The 15859-nt window shown below is 41.2% G+C and overlaps 1 protein-coding gene across 1 annotated transcript in view; it reads left to right on the top strand.

The window, feature by feature from the left end:
- The window catches only part of LAMA1 (laminin subunit alpha 1), a 291968-nt gene that overhangs the window by 40398 nt on the left and 235711 nt on the right, over positions 1 to 15859 (top strand). The window contains exons 2-3 of the mRNA XM_073550937.1: positions 8744 to 8914; positions 11772 to 11884. Of these exons, the coding sequence (XP_073407038.1) occupies positions 8744 to 8914; positions 11772 to 11884 (284 nt within the window). The remainder of the gene's footprint in view (positions 1 to 8743; positions 8915 to 11771; positions 11885 to 15859) is intronic.

The raw sequence follows: 15859 nt of genomic DNA, 5'->3' as shown, positions 1-15859 counted from the left end.
CTGTGTGTGACACCTATCAGCGACCAGCCCCCCCTCTGGGTATCGCTGATCGTGCTCAAATGGCCTGGACATTTTTTTGATCGCTGGTCTCCCGCTGGCCAGCACACATGACTGCGTGTGGCAGATGGGAGACCAGCGATCAGCGAGCTGGAGCTAGTAACCATGGTAAACATCGGGTTTCTAAGTGCCGCGTGGCGCTTAGAAACTCGATGTGTACGTTAGATACCAGCTCCCTGCACCAGCGCGCTGGTATCTTAATGTACACTGCGGGTAACTAAGCGACGTGTGTCGCTTGTTACCCGCGTGTCGCTGTCCTGATCGCTGCTGAGATCTGCCTGTTTGGCAGCTCGTAAGCCAGCGATCATGTAGTGACACACCAGCGATCCTGACAAGTTCATATCATTGTCAGGATCGCTGGTGAGTCGCTATGTGTGACGGGGCCCTTAGAAACATTATTAGGGATTTCCATTTTTGGTTTCCTTGCACAAAACTAGCCCAGTGTTTACCCTGATTTTCTCCAAAATAATGCAAAAAGGCTTTCCTGTGGCTTATATGACCAGTGCATTGTTCATTTTTTTTTTTAGCCCACACAACATTTCACAAGCAATTTCATAGGAAACCAGTCTGCCCTGTTTTCAGAGAGTAGGGAAATTAGGATTAAAATTTGTTTATGTCAGAAAGTATTACTGTGAAAGTATTGAAGAATGCTCCTTTGGCAAGTATTAGATTTCTTTTTAGATAAACTGTGTTCCAAATTATTATGCAAAAAGAGTTTAGGAGTGATAAGGTTAGAATTTTTTTGTTTGTCATTTAAACTTATTGATGGTGATGTGGGTCAGGGCTCTTTATATCACTGAAAGCAATTGCAGATACCTGTGCAAATTAGTTTGGCAGGTGTGTCCAAATAAAGGCAAGACTACTTAAGAAGGCTGTTCCACATTATTAAGCAGCCTACATTTTTTGCCAAAATGGGAAAGAAAAAGGATGTGTCGGCTGCTGAGAAGCAACAAATTGTGGAGTATTTAGGTCAAGGCATGACTACAATCAAGCATTGCCCAGGCACTTCATCGTGATCATCGCACAATCAAGAAGTATGAAGCTGATTCCAAGCACACACGTGTGTGTGCTGATAAGGGAAAGTTGAGGACTCTTTCCAACAGGCAATTGTGTCATGTTAAAAGCGCAACTGCAAAAATGCCTTGTCATAGCAGCAGACAAGTTTTTGAAGCTGCTGGTGCCTCCAACATCCCCCGAACAACAAGATGCAGGGTCCTTCAGAGGTTTGCAGCTGTGCGTAAGCCATCCTGTCGACCACCTCTATCCACTGCACACAAGCAGAAAGGGCTCCAGTGGGCCAAACGATACACGAAGACTGACTTCCAAACTGTTTTGTTCACCGATGAGTGCCGTGCAACGCTCGATGGTCCAGATGGATGGAGTGGAGGATGGCTGGTTGATGGACACCCCATGAAAACCCAGCTAAGGCGCCAACAAGGAGGAGGTGGAGTAATGTTTTGGGCTGGAATCATGGGGAGAGAGATTGTTGGCCCCTTTAGGATCCCTGAAGGGGTAAAGATGAACTCCATAATCTATGTGGAGTTTCTAAAACAGCACTTCCTGCCATGGTTCAAGAGGAGGAACCGTGCTTTCCGCAGCAAGATCATTTTCATGCATGATAATGCACCGTCTCATGCTGCAAATAACACATCTGCATCTCTGGCTGCTATGGGCATAAAAGAGGACAAACTTATGGTGTGGCCACCATCTTCCCCTGACCTCAACCCCATTGAGAATCTCTGGAGCATCATCAAAAGGAGTGTCTATGATGGCGGGAGGCAGTTCAAAACAGCTCTGGGAGGGTATTCTGTCCACATGCAAAACAATTGAAGCACAAACCATCCAAAAACTGACAAATTCAATGGACGAGAGAGTTCAGAAGCTTCTTTCGAACAAGGGGTCCTATGTGCAAATGTAACATCACCTAGAATAAAGTTTTGACTTGAAAACTGTTTGATTTCATTTTGTAATAAGCTGATAATGCTTATAATTTCACAATTGACCATTTTTTTGTTCAAAATAAAAATAAAAAGGATGAAAACTCTGCTGTGCATAATAATTTGGAACATGCATTTTGAGTGTTTCTTATTTTTAAAAATATACTGTTTTCATAGGCAGTTTGTTCAAAAACATTGCAATTATACTAGAATATTAGATGACTGGAAAATAACAATGACTGCAATTCATATAGGTAATTTAGCGAAAATATGAGGAAATATTTTTTGCATAATAATTTGGAACACAGTGTAATAGTCCATTTAGAAAATTGTTAATTATTGTTACCATTAAGGTACTGTCACACTTAGCGATGCACCAGCAATCTCGACCAGCGATATGACGCGGTCAGGATCGCTGGTGCATCGCTAAGTGGTCGCTAGTGAGCTGCCACACAGGCAGATCTCACCAGCGACATCGCAGGGGTTGGGGGTCGCTACTTACCTGTCAGACGAAGCGATCCTGATGTCCTCCCGCCCGTGTCCACGCGTCGCTCGTCTCCACAGCAGGAAGCCCAGCAGGAAGCTGACGACGAGAAAAGGTCCTGGACGTTCTCGCGCGATCAGCGATAACCAGCGGGGGAGCGGTCGGAGCTAAGTATCAGACATAGCGATATCGCTAGCAATATTGCTATAATGTCACAAAAACCAGTGGCGATATTGCTAGCAATATCGCTTAGTGTGACAGGCCCTTTAGGCTGCATTCCCTTGCAGAAGTCATGCTGTGGCTTTAAACCACAAAAGTTGTGTGCCGCTGTGGTGTTTGCATGGATTCCCTGCACAATCACTGCAGCCTTGCAGTGCTGGGGTCCTGAGTTCAAATCCCACCAAAGACAACATCTGCAAAGAATTTGTATGTTCTTCTCGTGTTTGCGTGAGGTTTCTCCAGTTTCCTCCCACACTCCTAATACATGCTGATAGGGAATTTAGATTGTGAGCCCCATTTGGGGACATTGATGATAATGTCTGTAAAGTGCAGCACAATAAGATAGCTCTATATAAGCAAACCGTACTAAATAAGTAAATCTTGCAGCTGTTTCATCCATAAACCTGTGCAGCCGATCATGATTATTTTGCAGGTGAAATAGCTCTTTCCCTGCAAGATTACATGATTGTGAAGGGAGACATTGGAAACACCACATCGGCATGAGTCCTGTGGTTTAAAACCGTATATGTGAATGCAATTTTTGGTTGAATTTATCAGTTGTTTTTGACCCTAATACTTAACTTTTCTGACTTTCCACAAATTAGAATAGACACCCTACCCTTTTATTGTGCTTGTTCAGGTTTTCACAAATACCTTCTAATTAGCACAAATGTTTTTAGCCCTGAGCTGATTATTGATTTAACAGATAATTGATAATACTTAAAGTTATTAGAACATTCCTTCAAACCAGTGGAGTGCTGCTAATATATCCCAGGACATATACACTTCTGTAAAGTTCACTGGATAATATTATACTTGTGCTTTCTTTCTGTAATATATGCGGTATATACTGTATATATTTGGGTTTTTATGTGTTTTGCATGACACAGTAAATTAATGGATTGGCTGACCAGTGCTCATTTTGGTACTAGACTAGTTTTCGTACAGCTGAATTCTAAATGACTAGGGTAAATGAATGGATACAGGCATGTTACATGGGACATTTGATACTAGAGAGAGCTATTGTGCTGTGATCTAAGAATGTTTATAGATTTCACGCATGAAGCTGAATGCAAACATTATAAAAGAAGTTAACTACTTGACATAACTTTCTAAGTCGAATTAAAACATCTTACAGGAAGACATAAATATAGAGACAAGAAAAGTAAACATCCTTTGCCATTTTTCTTGGCAACCGAGCCATGGATGCCTCAAGGAGATTCTTCCAGCTGTCTGCTGTGTGCCGTATAATAGTGTCTCTGAATCCCACTCATTTCCTGTTCGGTAGGAGCCTCTTTTTCTTGGCCAGGTGTTTGCAGACTTTGAGGCCACTATTTTGACACGCTTTAAACAAAAGAGGAGTCACCATTCCGAGCTTGTTGTTACAGTTGTTTTCTAATTGCTAATCTCTTCCAAACACACAAGACGGATAATGACTGTTGGTTGTACTAGTTGGATCCCATATTGTGGGAAAATGCAGAAAGTCTAAATACCAAAGAATCAAGCAGATGTAAATATATTTCCATTGGAAGGCAAGTTGTGATGGGGGCTACAAGGAACAGATTCAGCAATTGCGTTAACTGCCTTATATTTCAGATTATTACTTGCAAGAGCTAAGGCACATGCCTATATGACAACTCTACGAAGCCCATGATGCAACTCATTATATAAGCTTCATTTTTCATACAAAGGCATCCAGATTTTTTTTTACTTATCTTTTTCTAACAGAAGTTAATGGAGACAAAAAATTGTCATGTCCTATCAAATTCCATGTTATAGAAATAATCTCCACTAACATCATTGATTGTAGATGAAAACATCTTGGTGCTGAGCTCTGGGCATGTAGATCAATTTTTTGGTCTAAGCCTTAGGCCACGTGCATATGTTAAGTATTTGGTAAATTTTTTCCTCAGTATTTGTAGGCCAAAGCCAGGAGTGGAAAAGCCAGAGGAAAAGTATAATAGAAACACATGCAACATTTCTGAATTTATCACCCACTCTTCATTTTGGCTTAACAAATACTGAGGTAAAAAACTCACCAAATACTCAACGTGTGCTTGTGGCCTTACTCTTTTACAGTAACTGATTTTCTGGAAACAGTTTAATGGCATAGGTTAATTTTAAATATGAAGTTATGTAAGGAGGGAATTTGGCTGACAACTGTTTCCACGTTCCTAAACACCTTACATAGAGGTCCTTGGGTGTGTGCATGCAGTTGAGATACTGTTACTGACACCGTGAAAACATGTTCTGGCACAGATTGTGCAACTCAGGGACCCTTTAGCTCCACAATGAAAAAGACACACAGGTTTATGAAAATGATGTCGTGTTTACTGGGTATAGAACATATGTACAAGGGGTAGCAGGAACACTGCTTAACTTTCTCTTCTGCGCAGTTTGAAAGAGGTTCACAATTGATGGTTTGCAGACCGCGTCCCATTACTTGTGAAGAATGTTGCACAAGACTAGCAGGCTACACTGAAGGCCTCCATCTTCCCAGTACAGGGCCACATGTCAGTGTGTTATGATGTGACCCTGTACTCAAACTGCACTCTTTGAAGCATGTAATGGAACTCTCACCAACTACCACTTTACTGACGTGCTGCAGCCTGGCTGATCCCTTATTTATTCACAAAGACCTTCAGGTCTTGCCAACACTGAGACTTGCTTAATTACCCACTTCCAGTAGGTGCCCCAACTTGCCTGCTATGAGAAAAAACTGCTGGCACTGTTGCTTGCTTGTGTTACATGCTACCTTGCAGATCTGCTTATTCACACACACCTGATGATGAAAAGAATTCACTGAGGGTGTTCTTTCTTCTCGCTAGCCCTCTCCAGGCTAACTATTAAAACCGGAACTTGTCACTATTGCCCATCTACTTGTCCCTAACTACGGGTTGGCCCTACAGTTAACCCTGTCATCCTGCAACTAACAGTAAACTGCATCCTACCCTCAATCTACTAAAATGCTTGTGCATGCCCTCATCATCTCCTGCCTCGACTACTCCAACATCCTTTTCTGTGGTCTCCCTGCTAACTCCCTCGCACCTCTCCAGTCCATCCTTAACTCTGCTGCCCGACTAATTCATCTCTCTCCTCGCTACTCCTTCGCTTCTCCCCTCTGCAAATCTCTTCACTGGCTCCCATTCCCTCAGCGTATCCAGTTCAAATTACTAATACTGACCTACAAGGCCATCTGTCTCCCCCAAATGTCTCTGAACTAATCTCCCGATACCTTCCCTCACGTAATCTCCGGTCCTCCCAAGACCTCCTTCTCTCCTCCACACTTATTCGCTCCTCACCCAACTGCCTCCAAGATCTCTCCCGAACTGCCCCTATTCTCTGGAATTCTTTGCCCCAACAAGTCCGACTATTAACCACATTTGGATCCTTCAGATGGAACCTGAAAACCCACCTCTTCAAAAAAGCCTTCAATGACCCCGCTACCTCCTTCTCTCTCACCACTACCGGTGATATCACCTCAACCAACACCGCAACTGCTACAACCCACCAACTTACTGTCTCTTTCCCCACCATCCTGTAGCATGTAAGCCCAAAAGGACAGGGTCCTCTCTCCCCTCTGTATCAGTCTGTCATTGTTAGTTTGTTTACTGTAAGTGATATCTGTAATTTGTATGTAACCCCTTCTCATGTACAGCACCATGGAATCAATGGTGCTATATGAATAAATAATAATCCTACATGAGGATAAAACACAATAAAATACAGTTCACAAAAGATACAGTATACTGACAGGAGTCTTCAGATAAGATGTTATGTCATCTTCACCTTTACAGTTATAGACTTCTGCAGCCTCAGTGACCATGTGCTTTTCTCCTATTATCATGGCTCCCATCAATGTAAATGACCCCTGAGACCATTGACTGGCTGCAGGAATCACATGATGATTTCTTGTAAACAAAGGCCTGGAAAGCTGCTAGTGCATCAGTTATTAATCAGTCATAGAAAGAAGAGGTGAGTTGGATTTACAATGATGGGGAAAAAGGGAACCAATGTTTTGAACTTTTGATTTTCAGGCTTCATATCTCACCATCCACTACTGCTTTGAAAGTGAGACTACCATAATTTCATAGACAATCATCTTGGCTGTCTCATACATAAATTCGATTCGCGTAATATGGAAAAAAATTCCAGCATCCAGATCAGTAATTAGATTAAAAAAATTTTTATTCCTTTATTCCAAAATTTAAAAAAATCATAAGATTCTCCATCATGATAAGAGACGCATCAGGACGTGTAGTTGGACGCGTTTCGGACAAAAAAAAAACAGTCCTTATTCTAAGACAACACATAATACATCTGAACACATGCTTATAAAGGGAAACAAAGGAAGTCAAGGAACAATCAAGACTAAACATGATTCGCACCTATTTAGCATATGATTAGTTATGCAGATTCTTGTCTACCTCTCTGCCATTCATTGAGGTGGTGATTATAGCTGTTACTGCCACCACTTACTACACAGTGAGAGTGCTGTATTCACTTCCCAGAACTTTGATTGACCACTTGCTCTGCATACATAGGCTGTGGTCTGTCAATGTGTTGGGGAATGATAATAGCAGGCTCACTATATAGAGAGATTGTAACCACTGACATACCCCAATAACTGAAAGTCAGCAGCTGCAGGGAAAATAATTCTTAATTATCTCCCTGTAGCTGCTGCTCTAGGCCTGCTAAATAGGATTTAAATGATATCTTTCGGTAGGCTTAACCATCCTTAGCTGTCAATATGGGCTGTCAGGTCATAGAAAGTTGAATAAAATGATACATACATATCTGCAGTTAGATGACTTAGTCCATGGAAAACCACATTTTTCTTAAGCGGTAAATGAGGTGTTAAAATCTATGGGTGAGGCAGAGATCTCCCTGAAAATCTGCCTCCAGAACGTATTTTAAATTAAAAGGGAAATCACCATTGTGAGACATGTAGATCAGGAGAGTAGACTGTCAGTCATTACATGTCTCACACTGGTAATGGCCCCTTTCATTTAAAGTAAGCCATGGGGGTAGATTCTCAGCGAGATCTGTGTCTCACCCATAGATCTTGAAGACAAAATAGGAGCACTCCATGGTGAAATCCGGGTGAAAAGAACCAGGGAAGAGCAGATGGAATCTGCTCACCTGGTGTAGTTGTGCAGGTTAGGCACAACTCTGATGAGAGTAGTATTATAGTGGTATGCCTTGTATAGACTGCTGCTCTATCCATTAAAGCGGCTCATTAAAACAATTGTGAAGCAAGCAATGAGAAAAAAAATCTTGTGGTGAGTACTGTCACGATGAAGACAAGAATGAGAAGCTATCAACATATATTAAAAGACCCTATAAATGTAATATTTTGATAAATGTTTGTTGTTTTTCTACATCATCTCATCCTTGTCTTCATCATGACGGCTCCCACCACACTGTTTTTCTTCCTCATTTTTTGCCTCAAAATTGGTCCATAGACTGGACAACCCTAAGATCTATCATAACCAGTGCAGATGATTGCAGTAGTGATGACTAATCACTAATTTTCTCTTCATATGTACTACAGTCATGTCTCTGTACAGTGTATCAGCCTATCTGTGTATCTCTTATCTCCAGCTTTCCATGTATTTTTCTACTGATACCAGTGTACACTGTTGTTTATTTTGCTCACACTGTCTGACCCCTGTCTGTCTGGTATGTACTCTAGGTACAGAGGCAATCATGCAGTTCGTTTGCCAAAAAAGCTTTTGGATTCTTCTATCTGTGTTCATGTTTCAAGAGGCCAGAAATTGCTAATCTTGCAAATTCCTTGTATTATTTTAGCTGCCGTGTCTGCTGGGCAATGTCTGTTCTGTCCTGATAACTTATCTCTATGGTTTGTATTCATACTAAACAAATCCATTGTTGAGTTTGTGCAGTGACCTTAACAAATAATTCCGGAGGACCAATTTATTTTCGATTAATTTAAGTATTTTGACTACTATGGATATAGAATACCGTATACTGTATTTCTAGCAAAATATTTTGTTTCACAGTACTGTTTTCTTCTTTATTTTAGGCTTATTTCCTGCCATCTTAAACCTTGCCAGTAATGCAGACATCAACACCAATGCTACCTGCGGTGAAAACGGACCTGAGATGTTTTGCAAATTGGTGGAGCACGTGCCAGGAAGGATAGTGCGGAATCCACAATGTCGCATATGTGACCAGAACAGCGTTCATGCCAAAGGTGCTTTTTACTACTTTATATTTAAATGGGCTATATATACCACTATACCACAATTATACCCCTATCTGTTCTTTCAACATTTAGAATTATTGGCTTGGCTAGATTTGGATTTTATAAAGTATTCTTAACATTTTGGATTAGAATAGGAAATATGAAAATTAAACCTGGCTTAACTTTGCGGGGAAATCTCAGACTCGTAACTAGAGATAAGTAGATCAAGTCATGGGACTCCAATTCAGCATCCAGATCAGTGGTACTTGGTGGTAGATTGGAGGCCCTCAAATTTTTTTACCTTGGAGCATCTCCAGTTCAACATTTGACTAGCCAGGGCTTGTGAGGCATCTATTCATACAGATGACATGGTGACAGCCTTGAGATGCCACCACTGACCTGGACGAAGGACAGGAGTCCCACAAATCAATCTGGCATTCTCAAATCGATCTGTTTTATTCAGCTTGATCATGAGAGTCTGTAAAGACAAGAAAATGATTGAAGTCGGTTATCTTTGTCATTAACTCATTACATCCTCTCACTAGCTACATAACACTAATTAACACTAAATAACTATCTAAGGCTAATTTTACACCTACGACATTTTTTGTGGTCCGTTATTGCGGCCCGTTTTTGTGGACAATAACGGACCACAAAAAAGTTGGCGGAATTGGCGGCCGTGTCCGTACGCCATATAAGAGATCCAGCAAGCTCGATCTTTTATCACGGCCACAAAAACGTTCCTCACGGCCATATGGCACACGGCGCACCATGGAATTTTTGCCGGCCGATTTTGCGGCCCCATAGAAATCTATTGGGACCTCAAAATCGGCCCGAAAAAACACGGTAAGTGTAAAAGCAGCCTAATAGCACTAAACAAATCTTATCATACAGTAGTAAACCAATTATTTTACCCACTCATGCTCTTCGTTAAGCCAATAAACTACAGCTATCTTTCCACATTCCACATATTTCGGGATGCAGTACCTATGCCATCATGTACAAAAAAAATAAAAACAATACCAAAACAATAAACAGCAATCAAAATTATACCAAATGATACCAACAAAAACTACAACACAATCCACAAAAAATGTACTATAAGCTATACCACACAAAGAATGATAGAATCAAATCTACAATACAATGAAAGAGTTGCTGTTTTTTTGTTTATTTCACCTCCTAAAAGTAGAATAAAAAGTGATTAAATTGTCAAATGTTTCTTATAATGGTGACAAACAAAAATATAGGCAAGCATGCAAGAATGAAGGTCTAATACAGCTGTGTTGGCAGAATAGTAAAATAGTTATGGATCTCTGAAAGGTAATGGCTAATCCTGCCCCCCTCTCTGTCTGTACATTGGCCGTGAAAAATAGAGGGGGGCTATTTTAGCTCTTTAAATGAACCACTCAGCCAGTCCCTTCACCCACTACTCATTTTAAATACAGTAAGCTCTCTTCTGTGCTTAACACAAGCCAAAAGTGGAGCTGTCGGGACCCAGAATCGGCACTGATATTTTGAGAACAGGTCACCTTTTTCATATAAACTAAAGCCAAAAAAGGCAATAAGGTACTTAAGGAGTTAAAGGGGTATTCCCATCTCTAGGATCCTATCCCAAAATGTAGTAGGTGTAATAATTGTAATATTAGCAAATATCTCCAATTAAAAATGTAGTATAGTTCTCCTGATAACCTATGTCGCTTAGACCATGTGCAGGGCATTGCAGTAGCTTAGGTATCCATGGTTACGACCACAAGCAGCTAACTGTCACTTAACGTATAAAAATATGGTCCGTTTTACATGGAAAAGAATCGAAGAAATGTTCCCTGAACAGTAATCTGTATGTCATCCATGTGCAATGCGAGTATGTGATTTTCTCGCATCTAAGCAGCCATGTGACATCCGTATGGCATCCATACGCCGGCTTGCAAAATGGACATATAATTGATCCATGGCCTCATATATTCGTGAAAACATATATATATATATATATATACACTGTATGTATATATATATATGTCAGTGAGACACACACACACATACATATATATATATATATATATATTATATATATTTATATTATATATATTTATATTTCATACAGAGGTTGATAGCAGAATAGCCAATAATTCAATTGTCGGCTTCTGTAAAATCATTACAGAACCCGACAGAATATGAGACATGGTTTACATACAGTAAACCATTGCATATCCATTAGATTTATATGTATCCCTCACTAATAATGTTAGTAGTGTGTGTGTAAAATTTTGGAGCTGTAGGTGTTAAATTAAAGGATTAATTCACGTGGGCTCCCACGCAATTTTCTTCGCCAGAGAGGGCAAGCCAGTGACTGAGGGCAGAAATCAATAGCCTAGAGAGGAACCATTGTTTTTTAGCCCCCCCGGCTACAAAATCTGCCCCCAGCCACTCCAGAAAAGGCGCATTTGTAAGATGCGCCAATCCTGGTACTTACCCTCTCTCTTCTCATTGCCCTGTAGCGGGTGGCATATGGGGTAATAAGAGGTTAATGTCACCTTGCTATTGTAAGCAAGGTGTTTTTTTCTCGCATAGCACTCGTCTGTATTTCTCTCTAGTGTGACTCTGGCCTATGAGTGGTCATAACTATGGATACCTAAGCTACTGCAATGCCCTGCACATGGGTAAGCGACATAGGTTATCAGGAGAACTATACTCCATTTCTATTTGGAGGTATTTATTATTATTATTACACTTACAATATATTGGGATAGGATCTGGAGAGAGGAATACTCCTTTAAGTAAGCTGATGATCAGTATATTACCATTGTGTTAATTTTTGTATCTATTGTTTATTACATTTTTGTCTTCAACTATTTTTTCTCTACAGAACGACATCCAATTACCAATGCAATTGATGGCACAAATGACTGGTGGCAGAGTCCCAGTATTCAGAATGGGAGAGAATATCATTGGGTCACCATAACATTGGATTTAAAACAAGTAATAATATCAATTATTTGTGACTTCTGTTACTTTCCTGGGGCATCAGGCACATTTACAAGCTATGTGAAAAACTATAATACATGTAAAAGGGTAGCACAACACAATGATATGTCAGGCTGCTCTAAGTCAGGCTAGTTTATAATATTTTTGGCTTTGAAACCAGGCCAAGACCATGGCTCTACCTGCAATGTAAAGTGAACAAGTGCCTTTAATATTCTTTTGAATGGCCAGTTTCAAAAGGTCATTTTCCGTGTACCCTCCTTCAGTGATAATAGCTATTTACTGAGTGTTTCTAACATCCAAATTTGAGATTATCATTTGATCCCCAGGCTTCATTCATTATAAATATGTGTTACCATGATGAGACAGTCCCAATGGTGGTCACTTGTAGGGGCTATAAAAGAAGCACGCCCATCAAAATATGTATCCTCTAACATATTGCAATCATCATATTATATAGCAATGTGTACTTACAATTGCTCATCTTGCCTTTCTACCCAGCTAATTTTTTTTTTCACTAGGTCTATGATATCACATGATTAAAAACTGACTAGGTGAAGCCTTCTAAACTTTATGTAGAAACAGGAAGTCAATTTTCTCTGCACCAGTCATGAGTCATTGCAAAAGTCCCAGGTAGAGATGAGAAGGCAGAATCTGGGTCAGAAGTTGAAGAGGAGAATGATAAAAGCATGGACAAGAGACTTCCTGTTTCTGCATAAAGCAGAGAAAAGAGAATAAATAAAAGGGTTGTCCAGTCCTTATAAATTCCCCCAGCGCGCATTGTTTGCTGCGGGAATTCGCTGGTTTCTGACCCGGGACCGGAGGCTATGTATGCATTATACATACTCCCCGCCAAGGCCCATCTAGTTAGTGTTGCCTCACTCCATACATTTATATGGAGTGAGGGGGCACCCCGTCTATTGACAAGGCCGTCCAGTGAGCATGGTTGACTAGAGGGTGTAGCTGTAGCGGTGACTGAACTACACCGCCTGGCAGGACTCAAATGTGATGCAAAGGAAGAGGAGGCAGAAACAAAACACCGGTTTTATTGACAGACAGAGGATTATATGCTGTTAAATGAGACTTAAGCCCCCGTCACACATAGTGACGCACCAGCTATCCCGACAACCTATGACATGGTCAGGATCGCTGGTGTGTCCTCAATGATCGCTGGTGAGCTGTCAAACAGGCAGATCTCACCAGCGATCAGGACTAGCGACGACGTGGGTAACAAGCGCGCGCGTCGCTTAGTTACCCGCTGTGTACCTTGGATACCAGCGTGCTTGCGCTGGGAGCTGGTATCCAAGGTAAACAGCGTGTTTCTAAATGCACAGCCAGTGTCTCAGTCACAGTTATGAAGCACTTGGAAAAAAGTCTGGTAGCTGCAGCTTGGTGCTGATGTAGTGGAGCTGAGCTTGTTGTGTTGAGCTCTTCCTTCAGTTACCTGACCCTTATTCTTCTAGATCCGGGCAAGTCTCATTACCAGTTTTAGTGTTGAGAGATTACTGGTACCACAGAGTTGTTTTCTGTCTCAGGTTACAAATGCTTGGGTAGAACCACCTTGGCTGCGCATTGCAACTCTTTCCTTCTGACATGTTGCTGGTGATCAATCCTGTGGTAACCGGGCACTATCTTTTCCCTTGAAGCGGTTAGTTAATTTAGCAGTCTCTCATTGTTAGAATGCACTTATTGTCCTGCCTGTCTTTCACAGGCATGAAGTTCCATCTACACTCCCTGAACAAACACACTTCATGCTCCTTGTTCTAAACCAACACACAGCAAGCTGCATGGGAGAAAGGACTAGTCCATGTGCACACAAATTAAAAGGGATCATTGTCTCTTAAAGTCATAGTGTATTTCAGTTCTTAGCAGTGGTTGAACCCCTACACTGCCTTGCTCCATATAAGTGTATGGAAGCGAGGCCACGCCCACTGGTTGGGAGTATGTATAGGGGTGCGGCCACATCAGTGTATCAAATCGGTGAATGCAATGTGAGAAATAAAATCGCATTGCAGTCGGAAAAAATGTTTTTCCTCACTCGGAATTGAGATGAGGAAAACTTTACAGCAGGTGCGTATGGCCACGTAAAACTTGACTTACCAATGCAAGTCAAGAAAAAAAAATCACACGGCTCATGAACCTATTTTTTGTCCGCTGACATCAAGACTAGGGATTAGTAATGGAGAGGCATCTGTAAGACACCACCATTACTAACTCCATAAGTTTAACCCCTTCTCGACATGCGCCGTACATGTACTATGCATGTTGCATGTTGTGTCTCCCCCTTTGATGTGGGCTCCGGCGCTGAGCCCACATCTTTTCTGGCATATGTCAGCTGTTTTAAACAGCTGACATGTGCCCGGAACAGCCGCAGGTAGAATCACGATCCACCCGCAGCTATTAACCCGTTAAATGTCGCTGTGGAGAGGAGACCTCTGTGGTTGTCAATGCCGGATTGCTATGAGCGCCGCCTGGTGGTCAGTGCTCATAGCAAGTCAGCAATTCTATTACATAGAGGTGATCTGATCATTGCCTGTGTGTATCAGAGCCAATCGGGTTATGGCAGCTTCTAGTCTCCCATGGAGACTATTGAAGCATGCCAAAAGTAATAAATGTTTTTAAAAATCTAAAAAAATAAAAATATATAAGTTCAAAACACCCCCCTTTCGCCCCATTCAAAATAAAACAATAAAAAACAAACATACACTTGTTTGGTATTGCCACGTTCAGAATCGTCCGATCTATCAATATAAAAAAATAATTAACCCGATCGCTAAACGGCGTAACGAGAAAAAATTCAAAATGCCAGAATTACGTTTTTTGGTCGCCGCAACAATGCAAAGATGCAAAGATCATATCTCCACCAAAATGGTATCATTAAAAATGTCAGCTCAGCATACAAAAAATAAGCCCTCATCCAACCCAAGATCACGAAAAATGGAGACGCTACGGGACTCTGAAAATGGCACTTTTTTTTAACAAACTTTGTATTTTTTTTTCACCACTTAAATAAAAAAGAATTTAGACATGTTTGGAGTCTATGAACTCGTACTGACCTGGAGAATCATAATGGCGGGTCAGTTTCAACATTTGGTGAACATGGTAAAAAAAACTTCAAAAAACAGTTGTAGAATTGCACTTTTTTTTGCAATTTCACCGCACTTGGAATTTTTCTTAGATTTTTGAATACACGATATGGTAGCGTGAGAGCGTGCCTGCAGTGATGAGCGGTGACATCAGTATGGTGTCCAGAGTTCATTGGCTATGAGATAATCTTGAAAAACAGATACAATACAGTACATTCAATCTCAATGGCATTCTAAAGTTAACAGTTCCAGCAAGACACAGCATTTTAGTTTGTTTTCACCCTTATCAACCTATTTCTAACACTATTAACCTACAGATATGGGGTTATTTTCTGCAGGTTACAAGCGCTATTAACCTGCCCGGTGCCTACACATAGCTGAATGGTGCAGGGAGAAAATGGACTTTATTCACACTGGCAGCATTCCGGTTTCAGTTACGCAGAGCCAACGTCAGTCAAGGCCGGGGTTGCTGTTACAGCTATCACTTTGTATACTCAGAGAGGTGACTGAACCCGTGACGGCACCATCCCTGTGACTGAAACCAGTATGCTGCCGGGGAGAAAAAAGTTAATTTTCTCCCTGCAGTGTTCAGCTGAGTGAGGGCGCTGAGAAGGTTAATAACGCTATTAACCTGCAGATTTATGCCTGAGCAGAAGGAATCAACTGTTTTTCCAGAATAACCTTGTATGCTTCTTGATTCATACGTTCATCGCAAAGATTAACCTGCCCAATTCCAGCCTTGCTGAAGCATCTCTAAATCATCACTGATCCTCCACCAAATTTCACAGTAGGTGCAAGACACTGTGGCTTCTTCGCCTCTCCAGGTCTCCGTCTAACCATTAGATGACCAGGAGTTGGGCAAAGCTGAAAATTAGACTCATCAGAG

The sequence above is a fragment of the Dendrobates tinctorius genome, unplaced genomic scaffold, assembly GCF_039654945.1.
Source record: "Dendrobates tinctorius isolate UK_male_01 unplaced genomic scaffold, ASM3965494v1 ptg000171l, whole genome shotgun sequence".
NCBI classification, from domain to species: domain Eukaryota; kingdom Metazoa; phylum Chordata; class Amphibia; order Anura; family Dendrobatidae; genus Dendrobates; species Dendrobates tinctorius.
The sequence above is the reverse complement of the archived record's forward strand: the minus strand, read 5'-3'. Positions and strand labels throughout refer to the sequence as shown.